Consider the following 23,182-nt stretch of genomic DNA (forward strand, 5'->3'; position numbering starts at 1 on the left):
GACATGGAAAGCAAAGCAATGAGTATTTTTTTCTGATTTCGCATATGTGACAGTTATTTAGAAATATTGTCCTAGACGCTATATTTCCTTACATCCTAATTATTATGCAATTAAATATATATTGATAGATCAAACTCTTTAAAATCAACATACTCTTTATTATTATTTAATTTTGGAAGTATTTGTCTCAAACTTAAAGCAATGTTATTTTCATTAGAAGAAATTAATCAACCCTCATTAATAATAATAACAATTGGACGACAATGATACTGAAGTTATGAATATTCCGATTTTACAAAAGCAGAATTTACGGGATAGAAAACTTTTTGAGGTAAATTTCTCGTATCGGACAAACGGCTGAAATTTGCTAGTTCATTCCCCGAACTTCCACAAGTATAAAGAAACTGCATTCTCTTGTAAATTTGAAGAAATCCGTTTGTCCGCTACGAGAAATTTACCCTTTTTGATTCTCTTCCCTCTAAAGTAAAGCCTCAAGCTCGATTCTGCCCCAATTCATCACTGCTTTTAAGCTTCAACTGCTCAAAGATGGATTTTCATCGTTGGTGTTGCCTAGCAACAACAAATCTCCCAACGCCATTTTGTTTGCAGCATTTCAAGCTAGAATTCTCGAATCGAATCGGTGTCAATTCGTACCCCTCTCGAGATGGACGTGGACCGAGATTACGCGGACGACCTGTCCGATCTGAGCGACCCCTTCGCAGACACCAGCAAGATGATTTTAGATGCCCTCAAGGAGTACGCCGACGAGCTTGCCAACAAGTCTGCCGAGGAACTCAATGATTTTCAGGAAGGTACGTGATTCTTTGCAGAAAAAGGCATGGGGTTGGACCCGCTTTAAGCCCCTATCACATGGAACTGGCTTTCTAGTTGGAATGCCCTAGTTGGCGCTGAACTGACTTTCTAGATAGAAATCATGGCCGCCTGACTGACTGCTTGACTGGTTTTGAGGAATATGACATGTTCTAATTGCTACTAACTTTCTTCGACTAGATTCTGTGGAACAGCCAATCAGAGCAAAGTTTGGCCATGTGAAGATAATCTGTGAGTTTGCAAAGTAGCGTTTTTTGTCTGTGGTTTCCGAGTGCATACAGCACGAAAGGCATGTTTACAATTGAAAAAGCTAAAATATTCTTCCATACGGGTATAGTAAACATTGTAAAGTATGTAATTTATCAGCGCCATTCTCCTCTACCTAAAACCATTTAATGCGATGCGATATTCCTCTCGGTTGAATAGTTATCGTCTTTTAAAAGTGTGAAGTGATGCGTTGTTTACATCTCGCGCGGCCGCCATTATGGGAACAAAAGACTATCGACACGTACGGTGTAACAAGTATTGTGTGAGGCGAAAACTAGCAAATGGGTAGCCAGTCCAGCGTCAACTACAGCATTCGTACTGGATATCCAGTTCCGTGTGATTCAAGCTTTAGACGAAAGCATTTTCCTTAATATGTATGCCATGACCAAAAAGCTACCGTGTAAAGTGAGAAATCTTATTGCATTTCAGATGCCATGGCATATTTCATGGCATTTCTCAAGGAGAGCATCGATCCTATTTCCGCAGCATAACCAATCAGAAGCGACCTCTAGGTCACGAGTGCAGATGTAATGGCGGCTGAGAGAGATGTAAACAACGTATCACTTCACATTTTTAAAAGCCGATAACTATTCAACCGAGAGGAATAACGTTTCCTACAAAAATGTGTTGAAAATGTTGTATTCCTGCATCAACACATTTACTGCATCTTATTAGGAAATTTTCACTAACGCGTATCAGTTCCTCTTCCGAAATTGCTTCAATTTCTCTCCTGATGTTATCTCTCAATTCTTCTAATGCATGATTTAGATGCTTGGTAGCTCGCCACGCATACGTCATGGAAATGTCTGTTTCTTGTGCAAGGCGCCGGAGGGATTTTTGAGGAGTACGGTATGTTCCAATCGTGCTCCGACGTCATCTAGTTTCTCCTCAGTAAGCACAAACCGTTCCACCCCTCGCTTCCTATAAAGAACAGACCCTGTTTCCCTAAATTTGTTCACAAGTTTTGGAAAACCGTATCTTTCCAGTGAGCCTGAAAGTCCCCCAAAGCCAAGGACATGTTTATGAGAGCGTATTCTCAATATTACCGCGTTTACCGCCGCTAAACCAACTATTCTTGTATATTTCTACACATTTCGCTTTAATATATGGGAAATTGCTCATTATGTATTATGCAAACTGCTAAAAGAAGCTTTTAAACTAGAATATAAGTAAATTATGTAAAGACTGGTGTATGTACGCCGCTGATCGTTCTCCATCGCACCCTTCTGACGCCCGGGTTTCCTCCCCGATTGTAAGCGGGGAGGGCGAGGGAGCCGAAGACAAAATGCGCGGGGCTATTTAAAAACAAGTGGCCTGCCAGTGAATTTTTTTTCCAGTCAACTTGTGAATCCGGGTTCATTTCTTGCTCTCTGATTGGCTGTTGGAAAGTTACGGTGCTCTGATTGTGAGAATATCTTATTTCCTACTTTCAGCGCAAATTTGCTGCTTTCTAATCTAACCTAACCTAACCTAACCTAACGTACAGCGGAAATAAGATATTCTCACAATCAGAGCACCGTAACTTTCCAACAGCCAATCAGAGAGCAAGAAATGAACCCGGATTCACAAGTTGACTGGAAAGAGAAAAAGCGCGGCCTGCCACCACTAGAAATAGCGTTGGCGGGAGAAAACGGCTTGTTCCTTTCTGTTTCTGTGTCGCGCTTAGCAGAGGCAGTGTTGCTACATGAAAGAAAATATCGCTTGGTAAAGAGAAACCGAGGTACAATTTTCGGTGAAACGGGAAATTTTATGAAAAAGTATCGAAATTGCCGGAAAATTGGCAATAATATTTGTTTACTTAAGCGAGGAAATTTAACATTTTCAAATCTAAAAGGCCTAGAACTCAGTGTTTTTAAGTTGTTTTTTAATATCCAGGGGAAGGTCTCCGGACCCCTTATAAGCTAGGGGATATTCAACAACCCTCAGGTACATTACTTGCTTCTCCCAGAGTCTGCCCTCCCCCAAAACAAAAGCTCAAACTCCGCCCACGCTTCAACCGCTCCTGTTGGCAGGACCAATGAATGAACTATCATCAGTGAATATGTAGTATATCGCAGTTGCAAATGTTCATGTTTCCCATGTTTTCACTTCCAGGGATGTGGGAAGCTCAGAAATCCACGGAGTACGCTCTCATGATAATGAGCGTCACCAACTACTTGCTCATCTTCACCGTGATCGGGGCTGCGGTCTACTTCCATCGCAAGCTGCACGCTTACCTCGCGTCTAAAGTGAGTGCTTGTAATTCACTATAAATCTTTTCTGCTCTTACGGCCGGCGGCCCTCATGCTGGCAAGGAAAGTGGGAAGTGTATTACGCCGCACACCAACCAGCAACAGCGGATGCTGCCCCCACCTTGTTCTACAGGCTGCTGCTTTTCTTATCGCGCTAGAGTTGACGAGCTGTATCTTTGCGGGTGCACCCTGCCCAAGACCGGCTGCGCAGTAGCAAGGGGGAGGAGCTACCGGCTGCGCGTCATTATCCTTGCGTTCTATCCTTGCTGTCGACCACCCAAATGGCGAGTAGGTGGCAACTACACAAACGTATCTTTCTCACACTCTGCACAGAGTAGCCAAGGCCACCCGCAAAGATACAGCTCGTCAACTCTAGAATGGTCTCTTCCCCGCTCCCCACTTCCCTTGCCAGCATATAGAGCGCCCACCGTAAGAGTAGAAAAGGTCTATAACAATGAAAGTGAACTTTATTAATATCTAACGTAAAGTTCAAAATCGTTAGAAAAAGAGGGAGTTTTTATGTAATGTGGGGATGTAGGAGACAGAGGCACACCAGCGGCGGCGCCAGGGTCAAATATCAAGGGGTGCTGAGGGGGTGCGGAATGAAATTTACGGAGTGCGGTGTTGAAAATAATGGAAAAATGAAACATGCACGTACGCTTTAGTCACGTTATCAAATACCAATGGACTATCATTAGGCTTCTATGAAAATTACTAGTGACTTTTTCATTTTTCTTGCTTGCTTTGACCCAGAGGCGCAACCACGAATTTGTGTCTGGTTGGGGGGCAAGTACCAGGATAAACGTACCAATAATAATAATAATAATAATAGCAACAACAACAATAATAATACCATTGTTATTATTATTATTGGTAGTAATAGTACAGAGTGGGCGAAAAGTCCCAGGACACCTTTCTGCTAGGTGCTGCTTTACCAAATCGAGCCACGAAATCCTGCATGATGTTCTTCATGGTTTTACCGGTCTGTGGGCGCTCATGGACTCACCACATGGCAGCCACAAGTCTCTCCTCCACACAGAACACGCTAGTGTCCACCCAAGCAGTGTTGCCACAATATGAGAGCACAATTTTCCTTTCCAAGGGACAAAATTTCCCTTTTTGGACCACTTTTTCCCTTCACCTAAGCAAATTATATAATAATAATAATTAGTAATAGTAGCAGCAGCAGCATTATTAGTGGTGGTGGAAGCAGTAGTAGTACGTAGTTAAGTATTCCGTTGAATTAGTTATTCGTTTGAAAAAAAAAATATTTTTAAAAATTTTCATATTTCAGTTTCATCACTTCCTGATCAGATGTCCCAGGTTTGAATCCTGGTCAGGAATCCATTTAACCGTTAATTCTCATCGTTACTATTTCTCCAAAGATGCATAAAAGCAACGTACAATAAACTTAAATGAGCAGAAAAAAGTAGGAATAGCAAAATAAATAAATAACATAAAAATGTGCATATGAAATTGGAAATTAACATAAACTGTAATAATGTATTCAGATGACCTTAAAATTTCCTTGCAACTGTGGTATTTTTCATCGAAATTCCCTTCTCCCTTTTGGCTAAAATTTCGGTCCGAATTTCCCTGCAAAAGGGGAAATTTCCCTTCATGTGGCAACACTGCACCCAAGGTGTCCACCATTCTGACGTCTTCACAATGGCTTTCAGGTGCTGTTTTCCGCAGCGTCCACCAGATGTCTCCCGTTACTCACTTCCGACGTCTCCCGATCTACGACGAAGGTATCACGAGTACAATTTCCATGCACACATTTGTTTGCAGACAAAAGTCAGAAGAAAACAGGCGTCCTGTGACTTTTCGCCCACACTGTAGTAGTATCAAAGACAAGACGTTATTATCCTCGTAAATTAGGCAGAAGGGAGCTTGAAGTCGGTGCTAAAGCATTTGTGTTGGAACAAACGATTTGAAATATTTTTTTCAATGTTCAATTTCACATTAACTACAGTCCCGCCGCTCTTACATCCGGCGCGGGAACCGCCTTTATGACAGTGACCCTCTGTTGCAGCGTTTCCCTACGAAGGAACTCGCGGTCAAACAACCAATTATGAAAGATGCTAAGCTAGTGCTCAGACAAGATCCAACAACGTTAAAAATTCCCCTCCCCGAAGCAGCCATTAGGGAAACAGGATTTTGTCAACATAACCGTTCTGCACTGTGATTGCACGCCGGTTCCTACAACGACCGGATCTTAATAATAGAAAACAAGCACACAAATTGTATTTTCGAAAGGTAGAAAATGCATGATAAATGCATCCAGAGATAATTATTTTCGAACATATAACATGTATAGAACATTCCCTGACATTCGCTACGAGATTCGGCGGCAAGCGGCCCGGCATCAGCGCTTGTCTTTCCCGGTGAACGGGTCAGCGACAGTCGCTAGAGTCGGCTATTAAAATTACAGTTTTCATATTGTGTACTAACCTTGACTACAGAAGGTGTTGAAAATGATGTCCCTCTGCTGCAATACATTCCTGGCACCTCCGAAGGAAATTGGCATTTACATGTGCAAGTTCGTCTACTGCAATTCACCCGATTTCTCGTACAATACTCTCTTTTAACTCACGGATGGTGTGCGGATTGTCTTTGTATACTTTATTTTTTAGATATCCCCATTTTTCATTCCACTTTTATTCAGAACTGACCCTGTTACTCTAAACTTTTTTACGAGGTTTAATATAGTCAGTGGCGTCTCGTCCCTTGGGGCTTCCGGGGCTTAGCCCCTAAAGAAAAACGGACGTATTCACGTAATTATCAATCACCATAACGCATAACTATCACACAGTCTTTTAAAAGGCGATTTTTACCCACGTAAATTCATCGTCTGTTGCAATGGATACGACAGCGCTCCTAGCGGCATTGATGTCAATTGTCGTTTTCCGGGGCACGTCGCAAAGGAAGGCGTGGCCTACACCCACCTACGCTACAGTGAAGGTTACATGCTAGCAGAGAGAGGAGGGGAGAGTGCATTGGATTTGTGTGCTGATTCGGGGCTAATTCCGTTGCGTCGCGTTCGATCTCACGTGTTGTTCTGTAGTGTTTTGGTGGCTTTCAATCTCTATGTTTGAGTGAGTTTGGCAGCGTTGATGTTCGAACACAAATTGATGAAGGACATAGGCTGTCAATTACAAGACACAATGAATTTGTCCGGAAAAATGGGCATATATTAAATAGAATTATCGATTGCTTAAAATTCTGTGGTCGACATGAACTTGCTCTACGAGGACATAATGAAAGAGAACAATCTTTAAACAGAGGCATCTTCCCAGATTTATTATCCCTTCATAGAAGAGGGAAAACTAAAGAGGGAACTTCGTGTTCTTTATTGTAATGAAGAGTTGAAAAATACAAACTCTATCAGTAGATTGCATTCATTTTGTATTTAAAATTATTTAGAGGGTACCTTTTCAGAAACAGTAAAAATGACAAACATAGTTTTAATAACTCCAGTGGCAACAGCTGAATCTGAACGATGTTTCAGCACATTGAAGCGTATTAAAACCTGCTTAAGAAATTCAATGGGACAAGACAGACCAAATGCCTTGGCACTTGCTTACAATAGAGATAGAATACATTTCAAACATAGAGGGCTTCAACGAAAAAGTAATAACAAAATTTGGTGAGCAGAAGAACAGGAGTCAACGTTCGCAGAAAGGTACGTTTCACAACAATACCTGTTTGTTTTGTAATCATGTGAATTGTCATTATATTTTAAAGAATTTAAAAAAATAAGTCCAGTTTTGTAGTTTATAAGAATATAAATACCTATTTTTTGTAATTCATGTGAATTGTCATTATATTTTAAATTCTTTAAAAAATAAGCCCCGGCCAAATTTGAGGCTACGGGACGCCACTGAATATAGTGATCCGATGTGGAACGGGAACACCAGGAAATTTCGTTGCAAAACGTCGTCGCACTTCACCACAATTCCTCTTCCCGAAGTAACATACGACAAGATAAATCCTTTGTTGTAATGTGAACTTTTGTGGTGCCATATTAAGCCACAATATTCAACACACGGACAGGAGACAACACAACTTCAGAGGGAGGATTATACTGGCGTCAGTCTGCAGCGTCAACAGAAAGGGAAAGAGAGCGAAGGCAGGGAGAGCGAAAGAAAAACAGACTGTAGCGTGCGACTGTCGCGGACCCGTTCACTGGCAAAGACAAGCGCTGACGCCGGGCCGGTTTCCGCCGAGTCTCGTAGCGAATGTCAGGGAATGCTCTGTATAACTTTCATGTACAACATATGTTCCCTCCTCTTAATAAACCAACAGCAAAAATGATGGTTCATGCATTTAAGATAGAATCAATTAAGAAAAATCTTACTGTGGTAATTTACAAGGCATTACAGAAAATAACACATTGCGAGCGAAGCAAGTAAGAACATTTTTAGATCCTTTTGCAAACTGAAAATAATATTGATTTAACAGGGCGCAAATAATTTGACCGGGCGCCATGGCATTTTCTCTTTTACAACTTTTTTCATTTAGATCGTTCGGCGCCAAGGGCCGACTCCCGCCGCCCCTCAGCTACGACTCTAAAATTAATGAGACTGACAAAAGGCAGAACTGCGAGCGAAGCGAGCAAGAAAATTTTACGAAATGTATTTTTATTTGCATAAAATTTGAAATCGACGGGTGCAATTAACCCTCTGTGCCCCGCCCTCTGCAGATGTCCTTGGCCGTCAATGTTTGTCCCTACCTTGAATTGATGGTGTCGGGAAAAATGCGCCCGGGAAAATTGCACTCTCGCAATAAAAGTGGGAAAAATGCGCCCAGCACACACAACCTTCACCAATATTATAATATGTTGATTAAAACAACCTTTTCGCAGCTTCCCCTCACACTTAACACAGGCTTGGGACTGTCAGGAAAGATAATTTTGTTTTTAAAGTACAGTAAAAATATTCATTTTTCTGGCGTGTTTAGAAGCTGGACATGATGTCCGTTGTCATAATTTTTTTTTAAATTTTACTTTTGTAATTTTTATTTAATATGTTGTAATTTTTATTTTATTTCATTAAAGATTTTATTTACATTTGTATTTCCATTTCCTCCGTTGACGATCTTTTACTCCATTTTTTGGATGTACGCCAGACTTCTCAGGCACTTGGTAAGGTCCTTGGGTGTGCTTGTTTTGTAAGTATGTAAAATTTTGCTAATCTGTTCATCCAGTTTTATGTACGTTCGTTTCCTATTCGTTCCTTCCAAACCGATGCTAGCCCTGTCATATTTGTATCCGCTGTATTCCGCTTCCTGCTTCAGCGTCTTCAGAAGGGTGTAGAAGTTGGGATGAAGTCGAACTTTCTCATGCAGCTTATTGTTCCACCCTTCGGCAGCATTGTTCGTGCGGTGCTTTGCATCTCCACAGTGCCACACATCAACTGGTAGATTTGGATTTTGCAGCCATTGTTGCACAAAGTAGTCAAGAAACGCTGTCAGTTTCTCTCCTGCTGACTGGTCATGTGTGCTGGGCGCATTTTTCCCACTTTCTAATGTGGTTACTCTTGGGAGGGCGCATTTTTCCCACTTTTATTGCGAGAGCGCATTTTTCCCGGGCGCATTTTCCCCTGATTCGAATTGATTTCCGTCCATGGTTGGGGGGTGGGGCAATGTTCCCTGCCCCCTGTTGTTGCGCCACTGGTTTGACCACAACAACATGTACAGGGAAGTAAATGTGGCTTCCCTTTCATGTTAGTATTAATGGGTTGCTGTAGAATACAATAATAGTGAGTGACCTTTCTTCAGTACCAACGCTCAGTATGTGGTTCTCATAAGTTATAGTGTACCATCTCATAAGTGTTTTCGTTTCAATTAACAAAACACATTTGGTTAAACTTTCTGGTAACTAATCTTTAACAAATTCCTTGGTAATCATAAGCAAAGAGCATTAACTAACTAACTAACTCTCTAGCCTTCTTAAACCCGAAGGTTCATGGCTGCAGCAACACAGGCCTTCCATTTGTCCCTATCTTGAGCAAGATCTATATATACTCTTTTCCATCCCTACCGATTTCCTTTAGGTCCATCTACGCGTTGTCCCTCCATCTTCGTCTTGGCCTTCCTACAGGTCTCTTAACATCAGGTGTCCCAACAAGAATCCTGTAAACTATTCTTTCCTCTCCCATTCGTGCCTGCCCACCTAAGTCTTCTTGATTTAATTATTCTAATAATATCTGGACACGAATACAAATTATGTAGTTCTAAATTATGTAACCTTCTCCACTCACCTGTCTCCTCATCCCTTTTAGGTCCAAATATTTTCCTCAGGATCTTATTTTCAAATACTCTCAATTTATGTTCCTCTTTCAATGTAAGGGACCAAGTTTCACACCCATATAATACCACAGGCAAAATTACTGTTTTGTATATTTTAACTTTTAGTTTCTTAGATATTAAACGAGAAGACAAAAGTTTATGAAGAGAGAAGTAACATGCATTTCCTGAATTAAGCCTACTTTTTATTTCTGCATTTAGTAGCCTGTTGATGAATAATCATGTCACTTGTTTATCGCCATAAACTATTTTGGTTGGTTACTCCAAACTATTTCTCTGTGAAGGGCTAACAGTATTTTCGGCTGAAAATAGGTTATGAAAAAGGGGTGCGGCCTCTGGTTTAAACAGAACCACTAGGATTCGAATCGAGGATCCTTTGATTGAAAGGTGACAAGGTTAGTCAGCACGATATCAAGAGATAAATGTTAAAGACAAGCGGACAGACTGACACAGAGAGAGAAACAGTAAAGAAAAGGAAGAGAAATGAAAACGAATGAGAGAGGAAGAAAAGAATATTGAGAGAGAGAGAGACAGATTTTAAGGACAGAAAAAGAAACAAGAGAAAGAGAATAAAGACAGACAGAAACCAGGAGAGAAACAATAGGAAAAGAAATAATCAACAAAATAGGAAGTGTGTGTGTGTGTGTGTGTGAGAGAGAGAGAGAGAGAGAGAGAGAGAGAGAGAGAGAGAGAGAGAGAGAGAAAGCAAGAAATAAATTGTAATAAGTAGATATTGAAAAGAAGGCGAAATAGAAAGAAAAAAAACAGAAAGAAGGACAAGGTATAAAAAGAATGTAAGGAAGAAAGTAATGAGTAATCAATTTTTCTATATCCAAGAGGGCCTATGAACTAAACACGCCGCGTTTGTTACAACCTGTCCCAGTTCCCGCGCTAGCTGATCGCTGGCTCTTCTCCGTGCTGGGGAAAGTCAAAGCCAGGCAGCCAATTAAAATACGCAACGTGGCAACATCGTCTACGTAAGCGCCTCTCTTCTGGCTTCCATTCGCTCCTCGCTGCCCAGCAGACGAATTTTTCCTCGTTTCTCATTGGCACCGAAACTGTCGAGCGATCGCTAGCGCGGGAAACGGGACAGGTTCTAACAAACGCGGTATAGAATCAGCAACTTAACAATAAACGTACAAGAACTGTTAAATTGTTACTTTAAATCTGATATTAAAACTTTCAAACATGCAGGTAGGGCTTTATTGTTATTTGTTCTTTATATTAAGTGTATTTATACAATTTGCAAAAAGTATACTTCTAACCAGTAGCGGCGATCGGGTGCCAAAACTGAGGGGGGGAGGACAGTTTACTTTCTCTTGGTAGACAAGAAGAGACCATAGAGAGGGGCCAAAAGTGAGGAGGCAACTGCCCCCCTACTCGCCGCCACTGCTTCTGTCAGGAATAACCTGAATAGGATACAAAATAATGAAATGAAAAGTTTTGTAATCTTTGATTAAGGTAATATATAAATAATAAGAGGAACGTTCCGAAAGTAAGTATCGTCATTTTTTTTCACAGAGAAGCTTTATTACGAACAGAAGAATACAATGTCATAACAAAATACAATCTTTTGGCTATTTTTCCGCATAGTCGCCACCAACATTGATATATTTGTCGTACCGTGAAATCAATTTCAAGAAACCCTCTTCGTTGCTTCCGAAGTGACGTCCCGATAGTGCTGACTTCAACCCAGGAAGAATGTGGAAGTCTGATGGGGCAAGATCAGGGCTGCAGGCCGGGTGATTCAATCTCTCTCATCCGAGACGACGAATGTATTCTGCAGTGACCCTTGCTGTGTGGGGTCTTGCATTGTCCTTCAAGAACAAAACCTCTCGACTCAAGAGCCCTAGTCTCTTGCGTCGAATGGCGGACTTCAGTTTGCTTAGTGTGTGGCAATATAGTGCCGCATTGGCGGTCCTTGTAGTGAGGTAATCAAAGCAAATTACACCCTACGCGTCCCAGAGCGAATGAGCTCGGGTACGTCGGTGTGCTGCTTATCTCTATTCTTCGGCACTCTGCGCATGCGCCATCGCTCCTCTGCTCTCGCTCCTCGCGTCGTGAATTCAGGAAAGATTGTCTTTTGTTATGGCAATGTGTTTTCTCACTTTGTAATACAGGTTCCCTGTGAAAAAAATGACGAAACTTACTTTCGGAATGTCCCTCGTAATAATTAAGTAATTTTCAGAGTTGAAATGTTGGCATGTGGTGTCAGTTATTGTTTATGCGAAAAGTTGTGTACCAAATAATGATACGAAGTCCATTGTTAAACCAATTGTTCAAGTGAGTATAATCGTCTAGCAACCAGAACCGAAGGATATTTATCGAACATTAGCGTTAATCCTAGATTAAGAGCAATGGAAACGCACAGAGGAAGACTTCTCTGGAAAGCAGGGAAGGAAAAAAAAGAAAATATATTGGACGAGATAGAGCGAATTTCTGGCGTAAATATAAGCAAATTTTACTATAATGTTCTCAACGACACAAGGCATTATGCTCCAGGTATGTTCATGTCGAGTGGGAATGACTTGAGAGTAGAAACCATAGGTCGATTTAAGTATCACTGCTCCATTATGTTGTTATGGAATTGGAAAGTAAATAGTGAGTTGCCATGGCCCCGTTTTTCTTTATTTTCTCTTCTCCCCTCTGTTTTTCATCTTCCTAGTCTGTTTCTCTTTTCTCTCTTCTTCCTGTGTTTCGTTCTCTTTCGCTCTCTTCTTCCTTTGTTTCTTTATCTTTCTCTCTTCTTCCTTTGTTTCTTTATCTTTCTCTCTTCTCCCTTTGTTTCCTTAACTTTCTATGTTTTCCTTTGTTTACTTATCTTTCTATCTTCTTCCTTTGTTTCTTTATCTTTCTTCCCTTGTTTCTTTATCTGTCTATCTTCTTCGTATGTCTCTTTATCTTTCCCTCTTCTTCCTTTGTTTCCTTATCTTTTTCTCTTCTTCATTTGTTTCTTTATCTTTCTCTCTCTTCTTCCTTTGTTTCTTTATCTTTCTCTTTTCTTCCTTTGTTTCTTTATCTTTCTCTCTTCTCCCTATGTTTCCTTAACTTTCTATGTTTTTCCTTTGTTTACTTATCTTTCTTTCTTCTTCCCTTGTTTCTTTATCTGTCTATCTTCTTCGTATGTCTCTTTATCTTTTCCTCTTCTTCCTTTGTTTCCTTATCATTTTCTCTTCTTCATTTGTTTCTTTATCTTTCTCTCTTCTTCATTTGTTTCTTTATCTTTCTCTCGTCTTCCTTTGTTTCTTTATCTTTCTTCCCTTGTTTCTTTATCTGTCTATCTTCTTCGTATCTCTCTTTATCTTTCCCTCTTCTTCCTTTGTTTCCTTATCTTTTTCTCTTCTTCATTTGTTTCTTTATCTTGCTCTCTTCTTCATTTGTTTCTTTATCTTTCTCTCGTCTTCCTTTGTTTCTTTATCTTTCTCTCTTTCGCCTTTCATTCTCATCTCTCTTTTACTCTGTTTATCTTTTTCTTTCGCCATCTTTCCTCTATTCTATCATTTCCGTTACTTCTTCCTTTCTTTATTCCTTCCTCTGTTTCTCTTTATCTTTCTTCTGCCATTCCTCTATTGGTATTTCTGTCTTCCTCAGTTTCTCCATCTTTCTCTTTCTTTCTTTCTTCCCTTCTATCTTCTCATATCTCTTCCTATCTACTACTTTAACATTGGGTTATTTTATACTACTGTTCATATTTTCATATCTTTCTTGTCATTGTCAAACATCTTGTATTTTATTATTATGTTCATTTTATTTGTTCATTCTCTTCTTTTACGTGGGTAAAAGTGCTCTACTTTGATATTTTCTGTATACAGCACTACATATAGTTCTAAATAAATAAAAAATCATCTGTCTTCCACTCTCCCACCCGCCCTCATTGTACGTGAATATGAGACGCACGCACACACACAGAGAGAGAGAGAGAGAGAGAGAGAGCGTGCGGAAGAGAAATACAGAAGAAAGAAAGAGATACAGAGACAAAGAAATTAGATAAAATGAATGAAGAAAAGAGAATGAGAGGAAGAATGAATATATATATATATATATATATATATATATATATGGAGAGAGAGAGAGAGAGAGAGAGAGAGAGAGAGAGAGAAAGAGATTAGCCTAGTAGAGAAAGGCAAAAAAGTAACAGTACATAAAGAAGAAGGGAAAGAGGTTAAGGAGAGAGAGAGAGAGAGAGAGAGAAATGGAGAAAAAAGATTAGATAAAGGCAGATAAAAATAGAGGTTAAGATACAGAGAAGACACGCTGTAAGAGCGAGATCAGAGAAAGGTATATACTACCTATGTACGTGTACACACACACACACACACAAGAGATGGAGAGAGAGAGGGGGAGAAATGGAGAAAATAGATTAGATACAGGCAGACAGAACGAGTGGAAAGATTACTAGAGAAATAGGAAAAGAGAGAGAGAGAGAGAGAGGAAGACATACTGAAAGAATGATACCAGACCTCATCTCATCAATTTGCAGTCCTAAAAAGGCTACCAGCGCAAATTCTGGTGACGCCACTAAGACGATATAGGCACTTCCGGTTACTTGACAGGAGAAGAATAAAGAGCATGATAATAGTGCGTCCATTTCGATCTGCAGCCGAGAGATCGGGAGAAGCGTGGCGGGCGGCGCTGACGGAGATGCCGACATTTGCGGCCTGAAATGCCCGCTTATTTTTATGGACATATGCAGACATTTATATAAATATTGCAAAACGAGCACTAACCTGTGTTATAAGAGTATGGTTTTAATTTTAGTAGCTTAGTGACTGTATGTGCCGATGATTTTGACACGCCCACCTCTTGTGAAACAAGGCGTAGAGGTTTGTTTGGAGAACGTTCTAACGCTGCACCAATATCATCGAGTTTTGCTTCGGTTAGAATCCGTCGTTTTTGCTTAGGTGTTTTAAAATTTAACGATACAGTTTCTCGTAATTTAAGGACAAGATGTCTAACCGTATCTCTGTGTGGAGTTGAAACGCATGGGAATTTTTGTACAAATTACCTACACACGTCTCGACACGAGTTTGTTTTCACGTACGTGTCATACATAAAAAATCTTTGTTCTAACGTGAATCTTGCGGCTGGCATTCCAATCGTCTCACTGACACGTCACACATACACACTACAATAACACAAACAAGTAACTGCAAGTAACCAAGAATAACACTCTTGCGCACAGTACGGAATTAACACGCTCTTGGTTTACATTGCTCGCCACTATATTTACAACTCTGTCTTCATCTAGTCGCGAAGGAACAAAAAACTCGAGCTCGGATATTTCGGATTGCAAGGAAGCTCACGAAAACCATTCACTTTTATCGGTTTCGTCTGCAGTGTAATCCTGATACAGTGTTGCACATTCGAAACCTCCAAACGATTCCCATGGCCACAAAACTCTTTCAAGGATATAAACTTAAACAGGACGTTACTGGTCAAAACTATGATTAAAATGCTTTATTATCTGTGGCTCTTAACATCGTTTCTATAGCGTATTTATTTGTGTATATAAGAGCAGAACTTGGATGAATTACAGAAGAACTTTTGCGTGTTATAACACAGGTTAGTGCTCGTTTTGCAATATTTATATAAATGTCTGCATATGCAAATGTCGGCATCTCCGTCAGCGCCGCCCGCCACGCTTCTCCCGATCTCTCGGCTGCAGATCGAAATGGACGCACGGTAGAAAGTGCTTTATGTAAATAAATGGTGCAACGCATTAGTTTCTCATCTTTTTATACCATAATCTCCTCATCTATAGATTTCCCAGAACGTTGATAAAATAAAAGTAACATGCTTCTATTCCTTGGTTGGCAACACGTCAACAATAACCATCTAATCTTAATCTTTTCGCAGGTATCATAGCTAGCGCGAAGAAGCTTCAGTTGTTTTCCTATATTTTGTTAATCACGAACATAATAATCCTGATGTCTATTGCAGCTGTAGGCTACGGGTTCTACAGAAAGATCCAGAGACATTATGCAGCGAAGGTTAGTATTAGATTCACAACGTAGACATTTCTTGAAGATATCGTATAGGTCGAAAGCTGACAAAGCGAGACGAAAATTGGTGCAGTTTTGTCTGGGTTTTCAAATGTCTGTCTTATTTAGGTATAGCTCAGTAATACGGATACCCTCTCCAGTGGCGTGCCCAGGATTTTGTAGGGGTGGGGGGAGTTACGCATACTTTTTTAAATAATCAGCCTTATTTATCGTCTTTTCTTGCCTTTGACGTTCTCTTTGTTTAGTACCGAGTCAAAGAGGGAGGTTATGATCCCCACCAACCTCCCTTGGGCACGCCACTGCCCCATCCCTATATAGAGGAAAATATCAAACCTGAATCCTTATATTGATACGCAGTCTACCACAACCAGGGGCGGCGCGAGGGGGTGCTCTCCTTAATTTTCTTCCGCACCCGTTTCAGCACCCCCAACGTTCAACTGAAACATATTGAGCGCCGAATGTTAGGAACTGATGCAACAGGCAAGCACTGAAAGAGATTTTACGTACTAGGGACGTTCAATATATAAGTTTCCCTGTGCTATAAAATATTGTATAAAGCAATGCCATTAAAAAGAAGCACATGGTTGACAAGCGCCATCCTTCGTCTACAAGGAACAACAATCGATTCGTTATCAGACGTGAAGGCGCATGCGCTCAAGGGCGAAAAGTAAATGCTTGTTCAGAAAATGCGGGCTCGCATCATAAGGAGTTCAGAAGCATGGATGCTAAGGGCGTTCTGCTTATGGACTTTTTGGAACGAGGAAGAACTATTAATGCTGACCGTTATTGTCAAACATTGGATAAACTGAATAACTCAATTCGACATAAGCGACCAGGTCTCCTGTCAGCTGGTATCATTCTTCTTGACGATAACGCTCGCCCCCCACTCAGCAGTGCAAACACAACACAAAATTGAAGAATTTAGGTGGGAACGGCTGCCTTACCCTCCATACAGCCCCGATTTAGCACAGAGTGATTTCCATCTTTTTCTGGTGTTAAAGTCTGAATTGCAAGGTTACCTTGGTTTGGTTTGAGTTGGTGTTTTAAGTCCACTTTATGCACAGTAAGGCTAATCCGGACTGGACCTACAGTTTAAAGTGGGATCCGAACCACTTGTGCCTCCACCGGGTATCGAACTCGGGACCCCTCGATTACAAGGCAATGACGCTACCACTGCGCCATGGGGGAGGCCCGCAAGGTTACCGTTTCGAAACAGATGAAGAAGTGAAGCGGAATGTGAGAATAGTGCTCAATAGCCAGAGCCCTTATTTTCTTGCAAAGGGTATGGACAAATTGGTGCAACGGTGGTTCAAATGCCTGAATCTCTATGGGGATTATGTGGAGAAGTGAGGAAGGATCCTCCTACACATGTATGTATAGTTTTCTAATGCATCTTAAAAATATTTTTTTTACAGCATACGGAAACTTATATATTGAACGACTCACGTACTTTCCTGTACTGGCGGCAGCCTCTATAAAGATCAGCATTCGTTTTTTTTTTAAATTTCGTCACTATTGTTGTTTTGAATATTTCTTCAAGTGGTCTGTTTGGTTTTCGATAATTGACTATAGCTTAATGTGAGTTTTTTTTCCTTTCTGCAGTGTTGATAAACGGTTTATTTTCCGCCTGCTTGTTCTTCCTCGCACTGACGCAAAAATTTCAGCTGCTTTCAAAGGTATCTTCTATATACATTGGGTATCACCAGGTCGTGCTCGGGAAATTGTATTTTATGCGAGTTGTTACGTGAAGGGTGGTTTTCTTGTTAATACGTTCTATGTATTTGTTCCACGTAACATGTCTAGTAAACGTACAATTTCAGGCTTTTTCAAAAACTGTTAGGAAGAGGCAGGCCCAATGTTCACGAAGAAATTTTACAGTTCGTTGTTGGGGATAGTGCGGCAGAAGGGATTTTAACGAAGACAAAGTTGCTGTGCACATCGCGGTTTGTCCTGGAGTGGCAGACGGAAGGTACATATTAATGTACTATGTATATTGTACCTCCATTGGTTACATTGAAAAGGTTCAAAAATGGTTTTTAAAGGCAAGGATAGTTTCATTTTGTATTTCACTACACAGTTCAATAAGACTGCAACGTATATCCGAATGTTTACATTGTATGACCACTTTCATGGATTACAAGACTTAATACATATCATCATTGACGTCCAGGGGGTGGCCAAGGGGGGCACAGCCTCCCTGGAAAATGGATGTCAATCTAAAGTTATATACTTCACACATATAATTTCATTTCAGTCAGTAATTTAGGTTAATCAGTGGCGTCCATTAGGGGTGCAGTTGCCCCACCACACATTTTGCTATTTTTGCCTCCGCACTATGCTAAACCTTATATACCAAGGGAAAGTAAACTGTCCTTGCCCCCCCCCCCCCAGTTTTTGGCACCTTGCTCCCCCAGTTTTGAAAGGTTGCATGCGTGTTCCATGTTTTCTTTATTTTCAGCATCGCATCCCCTAAATTTCTTTCCGCAACCCCTCAGCACCCCTTGATGATTAATCCTGGCGCCGCCGTTGTCCACAACCAGAGTTAAGCTTTCGCCGCCATGTCGAAAAATGGCGGCCAATTATATGTTTTTGGGTCATACTTCATCAACCGCCGGAGATACGGGAAAAAGTTCCAAACAAAAAATGTTCTAATCGATAAAATGAACTTTTTTTCGTTCTTAACGTATTTATAAATTCCAACCGTTTTCACGTTATGAGACATTGTACGTCACAAGTATTGCGAAAAATCATTATATTTCGTGGTATCTGCTGCTATTGCATATCGCCATTTATATTTAATAACAGGTCTGGGACATTTGAGTAATGGTCACATATTTAAATTCAAAATGGAGGTATACAGTATAATCAGTGGCGGTAACCAACTTCTCCGAGGGGGCGAACTACTTTTCTTAGTTCCAGCCCCAGTTCTAGTTTTCTTCTCATATTGAGTTTTAAAATAATAAGATTCTACAAATTTATATAATTAAAGTAACAGATACTATTCAATTTTATACACTACTTTTACATTTGGGTGGATGCAGTTGTCGTCCTCTATGCCATCCCTAAAATCGCGTAAATGACACCATATGCCTATTTCAATCTAGCAATTTTCTCCATGCTACTCCAAAGACAATTTCCACAATTGTTCGCAATCTTATAGAATTGCCTGCTTCGCCTATCTCCTTTCATTTGCAGGAAATAGGCGAAAGGTGAGAAGCTGTGGAAATTGGCTATTTATTCATCAATAGATGTTAGGGTGACTTTTTTCTTATTGAATTACTATTAAGCATTATCACATGTTCATCTTTCGTTTCAGGATAGAATGGAAGAAGAAAAAGCCCACAGAGACCAAGAGGTAACAGTAAATAATAATAATTATTCAAATTAATACATGTAAAAAAAAACTTGGGTGTAACGATTCGCCCACCATCGGAGTGGGGCATTAGAATCTAAATTGCAGCTATATCTTACACAAAAATTGTAAATGGTTTCTTCCTTATTTGCTTGCACCAGTTTTCAGTATACCTATGAAAGTACTGACAGGATACTTGTTTCATTTTAAAATTATATTAACACTGACTGAAAATGCATTTAATTTTTTTTAGATTTACTCCACGGTTTTAATTAAATGAATTTTTATTGTTTGGAACAGATTATCAAAATTATGCAGTATAATTTTCCACGCGGGAGGTGAGTGGTTTCAAGTGGGAATTTTTCCGACATTGTTCCTGCATACAGGCTCTGGAGCCTGCCCAGCCTTTACACAATGGGTACCTGGTGGGGGAAAGGGAAAAAATTCCTGCCTTGTCATTGATGTTCTTTGTTATTGACCTGTCATCAATTTCATCACACAGGGTGGCTACTCTAGGACCTTGATAAAATACGATTATAATTCCCGGTTTTCAAAGGGAATATTCCAAAATTTTAAGGCTACAAGCACATGTTTTCTCTATTTCAACTTACATATTACCGCCTCTCACCATCCACACACATACACACACAAATATATTAACAATATAAAGGGTGTGTGTGATTCCAATGTATCCAAAAATTCTTAATTCAATTAAATTAAATGGTATATATAGTTTAAAATATATATTTAATACAATTTAAGATTATATTGTATTTCCAACTTCACATTTTCAGACTGGAAATACATCTACAAGCACAAGCCACAAATGTTACGGTTTATATTCTCATCTACAAAAAAATGACGACAGGGGTCCTGGGTTCGAATCCTGACCTGGGCATGGATGTTTGTGAGAAGTGTCCATTCATCAATCTCATCATATCATCGCTCATCCCGATCTTCGTAAATTAGCCAAAACTGGCACAAAAAGCGAAGTAAAATAAAGCAAATCAATCAATCAATCTACAAAAAGTTGTTATTGTGTAACAATTTCAGACTAAAATTTACCTAATCATCTTTAAAATATCTTATCTTCCGTCTGTCGATATTGTTCTGCAAAGGACACTAACAAAGTAAATGGATTGAGAGAATTCTGTTTTATTTTCCACGCAGCTTTTTTTATCCTCCCTCGACAAAAATAAAAACTAATCTGTGAAAAACTTGCCTCAGGGCATTTATAAATATTACACATTATTGGATTAATAAAAGTTGCACTTTTTCACGTCTACGGAGAAAAATTCAAGCAGAATTCACGCATAATTCCCGGAATTCAAGCAATTCCCGGTGAGGAGCCACCCTGTAACATCACCACCCATCCTCATCTTCGCGATTAGCCATGGTGGCAGAAAAACGAAATAAAATAAACGAAATCAACATCGAAGCGACACGGGATACATGTCGCGTAGAAACGAGCCAATCAACAGCATCGTTTCACACCGTAGCAGCAGAACAGGTCGCATTCAATTGGTGATATCATCAATCGGCACGTGTCGCTTCGGTGTGAATTCTCCCTAAAGGGACCGTGTCGCTTGCCACTTGCTGCTTTGGTGTGAATTCTCCCCCATATATCGTGCAGCGTGTCGCTTCGACCTGATGGTCACGCATGAAGTAAATGTGTTTTTACAGTTAGAAGTGCCCATGTCGCTTGTCACTTCGGTGTGAAACTCCCTAACAGCTGATTGTGTGGCAATTTCTCTTATTTCAAAGGATGCCGATGCCCTTGATGCGGACGACAGTGCATTCGATATTCCAGAAAGCCTAGCATCGGATGAAGATGAAAACTAGAATCTGCCTGAGGCGAACAAGAAATGTTTCGACAGTAGTGTTCTAAATGTAATTCTGTGCCATGTAAAATGATTGGAAGTCAAGTGTAGATAAAAAAAAAATACAGCAAATTACGTCTTTAAAGGCAAGGCAATTATTAGATATAGAACGTGCCCTAGCAGGGCATGAATTAACTTGGATAGGTAGCGGGGATTTTCTATTTACTTGACCCAGGTATGCCCGGCGTCGCCAGGAATTTTGGTAGGGGACATGGGAGTATCCAGCCTGGGAGGGGGCACTTCTCTCCGGAAAACGAGTCATGAAAACTTTATTAATTCTTTGAATGTTAGTGACAACGGTTCTACATTATCCATTGTTTAGTGCAGTGGTTCTCAAACTGTGGCACGCCGGCCCCCGTGGCGGAGTAGTTAGCACATCGCGCAACTAGTGTTGCTCACGGGACGGGACATGTCCCGTCTCGTCTCGTTTTCGAGACGAGACACGAGACGGGACAAGCCTTTTGAAATTCGAGACGGGACGAGACGGAATGCCTTTCTCGTCTCGTTTTCGAGACGAGACACGAGACGGGACGGGACGGCTTTTGAAAAGTCTCGTCTCGTCTCGAATGTCTCGAAAAAATAAAAGCAAAATATTTAATCAGTTGCAAATACTTGTTTGCTTGGAAAAAGGTATTTCAATTAGAAACGTTGATAAGCGCGTGTTAAGTCAAAAGAAGACTATTCTAGAGAGAGGAATGAATGAATGAATACCTAAACTTATTTTCTATACTCTTTCGAAACACAGGGTTACTCCCCATTTTTATTTTTCAATTCATTCCAGGTTAATAATTTTATGTTACGATAGTACTCCAGATACTAATACAATTCTGAATAACATCAAGTAAAAGGGCAGGTAGAGAAGGTGGAAGGAGGGGCCAAAAGATCGTGGAGTATCTGAGTCCGAGATTTATCTTGTAAACATAGTCTCAGCTCTATAGATTGGAAAGATAAACGGACCGACGGATAGGGTTTATTATTATTATTTAATTTTTACATCAAAGGGTGTACAGAAGTGATTGTTATTAGGAAGTAGGAAAAACATTGTGGGAAACATGGCAGTACAAATTGATAAGGAGTTGTTGGGAAAGTTATTAAGGAGTCTAAGATATTAGCAAGACTAAGAGAAAGAGATAATTAGGGACAAATAATCTTGCATTATCCCACTCCGAACAGCTGAGAGCTAAAGAGGAGGAGGAAATACGGGAAATATGGAAAGAAGTAATTTGGTGATTTTAGTGTTTACAGGGAACCATGACAAGATTTTACCACGTGATTATTTGCACGGGTTGCGAAATTTTTAGAATGTTATGGAAATTTCGGAAATGTCTTTGTTGAGAAAATTCTTGTTGTTTCCCTCAGGCATTCTACAGGTGGTTGGATTCGATTTTTTTACGTCCGTTTGAAGATTATTTCAAATGCTTTTTTTTATTTATTTATTTCTTATTTAAGGAGAATACTATTCCTTGGATTGTAATAACGAAATACTGAGCCTGATATAGAATAGATTTCAAATGAAGGAAGTGCACTAAGTTCTGTATAATCGTCGTTGAAGGAAACGTTGTTCTATGGGGACTCCCCGATGGTACAGTGGTAGCGTCGTCACCTTGTAATCAAGGGGTGCCGGGTTCGATACCCGGTGAAGGAACATAGTGATTTGAATCCCACTTTAAAGTCCCGATTAGCCTTTCTGTAAATCAGATGAAGGAATGTTGTAGCTGTTCTTTTTATTCTGTGAATTTAGCCTTCAAGTTTATGAGCAAAATACATGTAGTATCTACTGTCTACATTTTCAATCGTTACTAAACAAATTTCACAAAGTAGTTTTATCAAACTTCAGAGGAAAGCTGACACCAATGTCAGGGTGGCGGGAGCCTATTTACGGCCAGGGTGTATTTCGAGACTACCAGCAGCGAAGTTATTAGAGGGTTGGAAGCAGTGACGACGCCAGAGGAGGCAGGGGGACGCCCCATGTCAGACACTTCGTCACCCTTCCCCTCGGGCTCTCCAACTGAAGTTAATTAAATATCGAATAATAAGAGAGTTCATTTATAAGAGTATGACGATTTTCACCTTTTCAAAGTGGTGTATTCTGCATGATATCACTTTCCTGCTTATAATACCAACTTGATTAACAAATATTAATTTGTTTAGTACATATATAGCTATGTGCATGTGACTTTCTTTCAAGATTCGAGCGCCGACCTGGGCATAGGTAATTTCTCATTCATTTATGTCCTGTAATAGCCGAGATTAACCTAAATTTTAACCAGTCTTAAGAAATGGGAAAAAGTGTTCAATGTGGATGGTTTT

At 40.1% G+C, this 23,182-nt stretch overlaps 1 protein-coding gene across 2 annotated transcripts; it reads left to right on the plus strand.

The window, feature by feature from the left end:
* The first annotated feature begins 599 nt into the window (after positions 1 to 599).
* LOC145981564 (uncharacterized) lies at positions 600 to 20,917 on the plus strand. 2 transcript variants are annotated; one of them, XR_014440969.1, is made up of 4 exons: positions 600 to 812; positions 3,193 to 3,326; positions 15,495 to 15,628; positions 18,957 to 18,996. XR_014440969.1 is itself a non-coding variant. In XM_083114909.1 (3 exons), exons 1-3 carry the CDS (start codon positions 665 to 667, stop codon positions 20,832 to 20,834), a joined length of 360 nt encoding a protein of 119 aa, XP_082971035.1. In that variant the 5' UTR covers positions 600 to 664; the 3' UTR covers positions 20,835 to 20,917. The 2 variants fall into 2 exon arrangements, 1 of the variants encoding a protein (XP_082971035.1); XM_083114909.1 differs by lacking the exons at positions 15,495 to 15,628; positions 18,957 to 18,996 and adding an exon at positions 20,757 to 20,917.
* The last annotated feature ends 2,265 nt before the right edge of the window (positions 20,918 to 23,182 follow it).

This window comes from Lepisma saccharinum, chromosome 29 (assembly GCF_977018435.1).
Source record: "Lepisma saccharinum chromosome 29, izLepSacc3.1, whole genome shotgun sequence".
NCBI lineage: Eukaryota > Metazoa > Arthropoda > Insecta > Zygentoma > Lepismatidae > Lepisma > Lepisma saccharinum.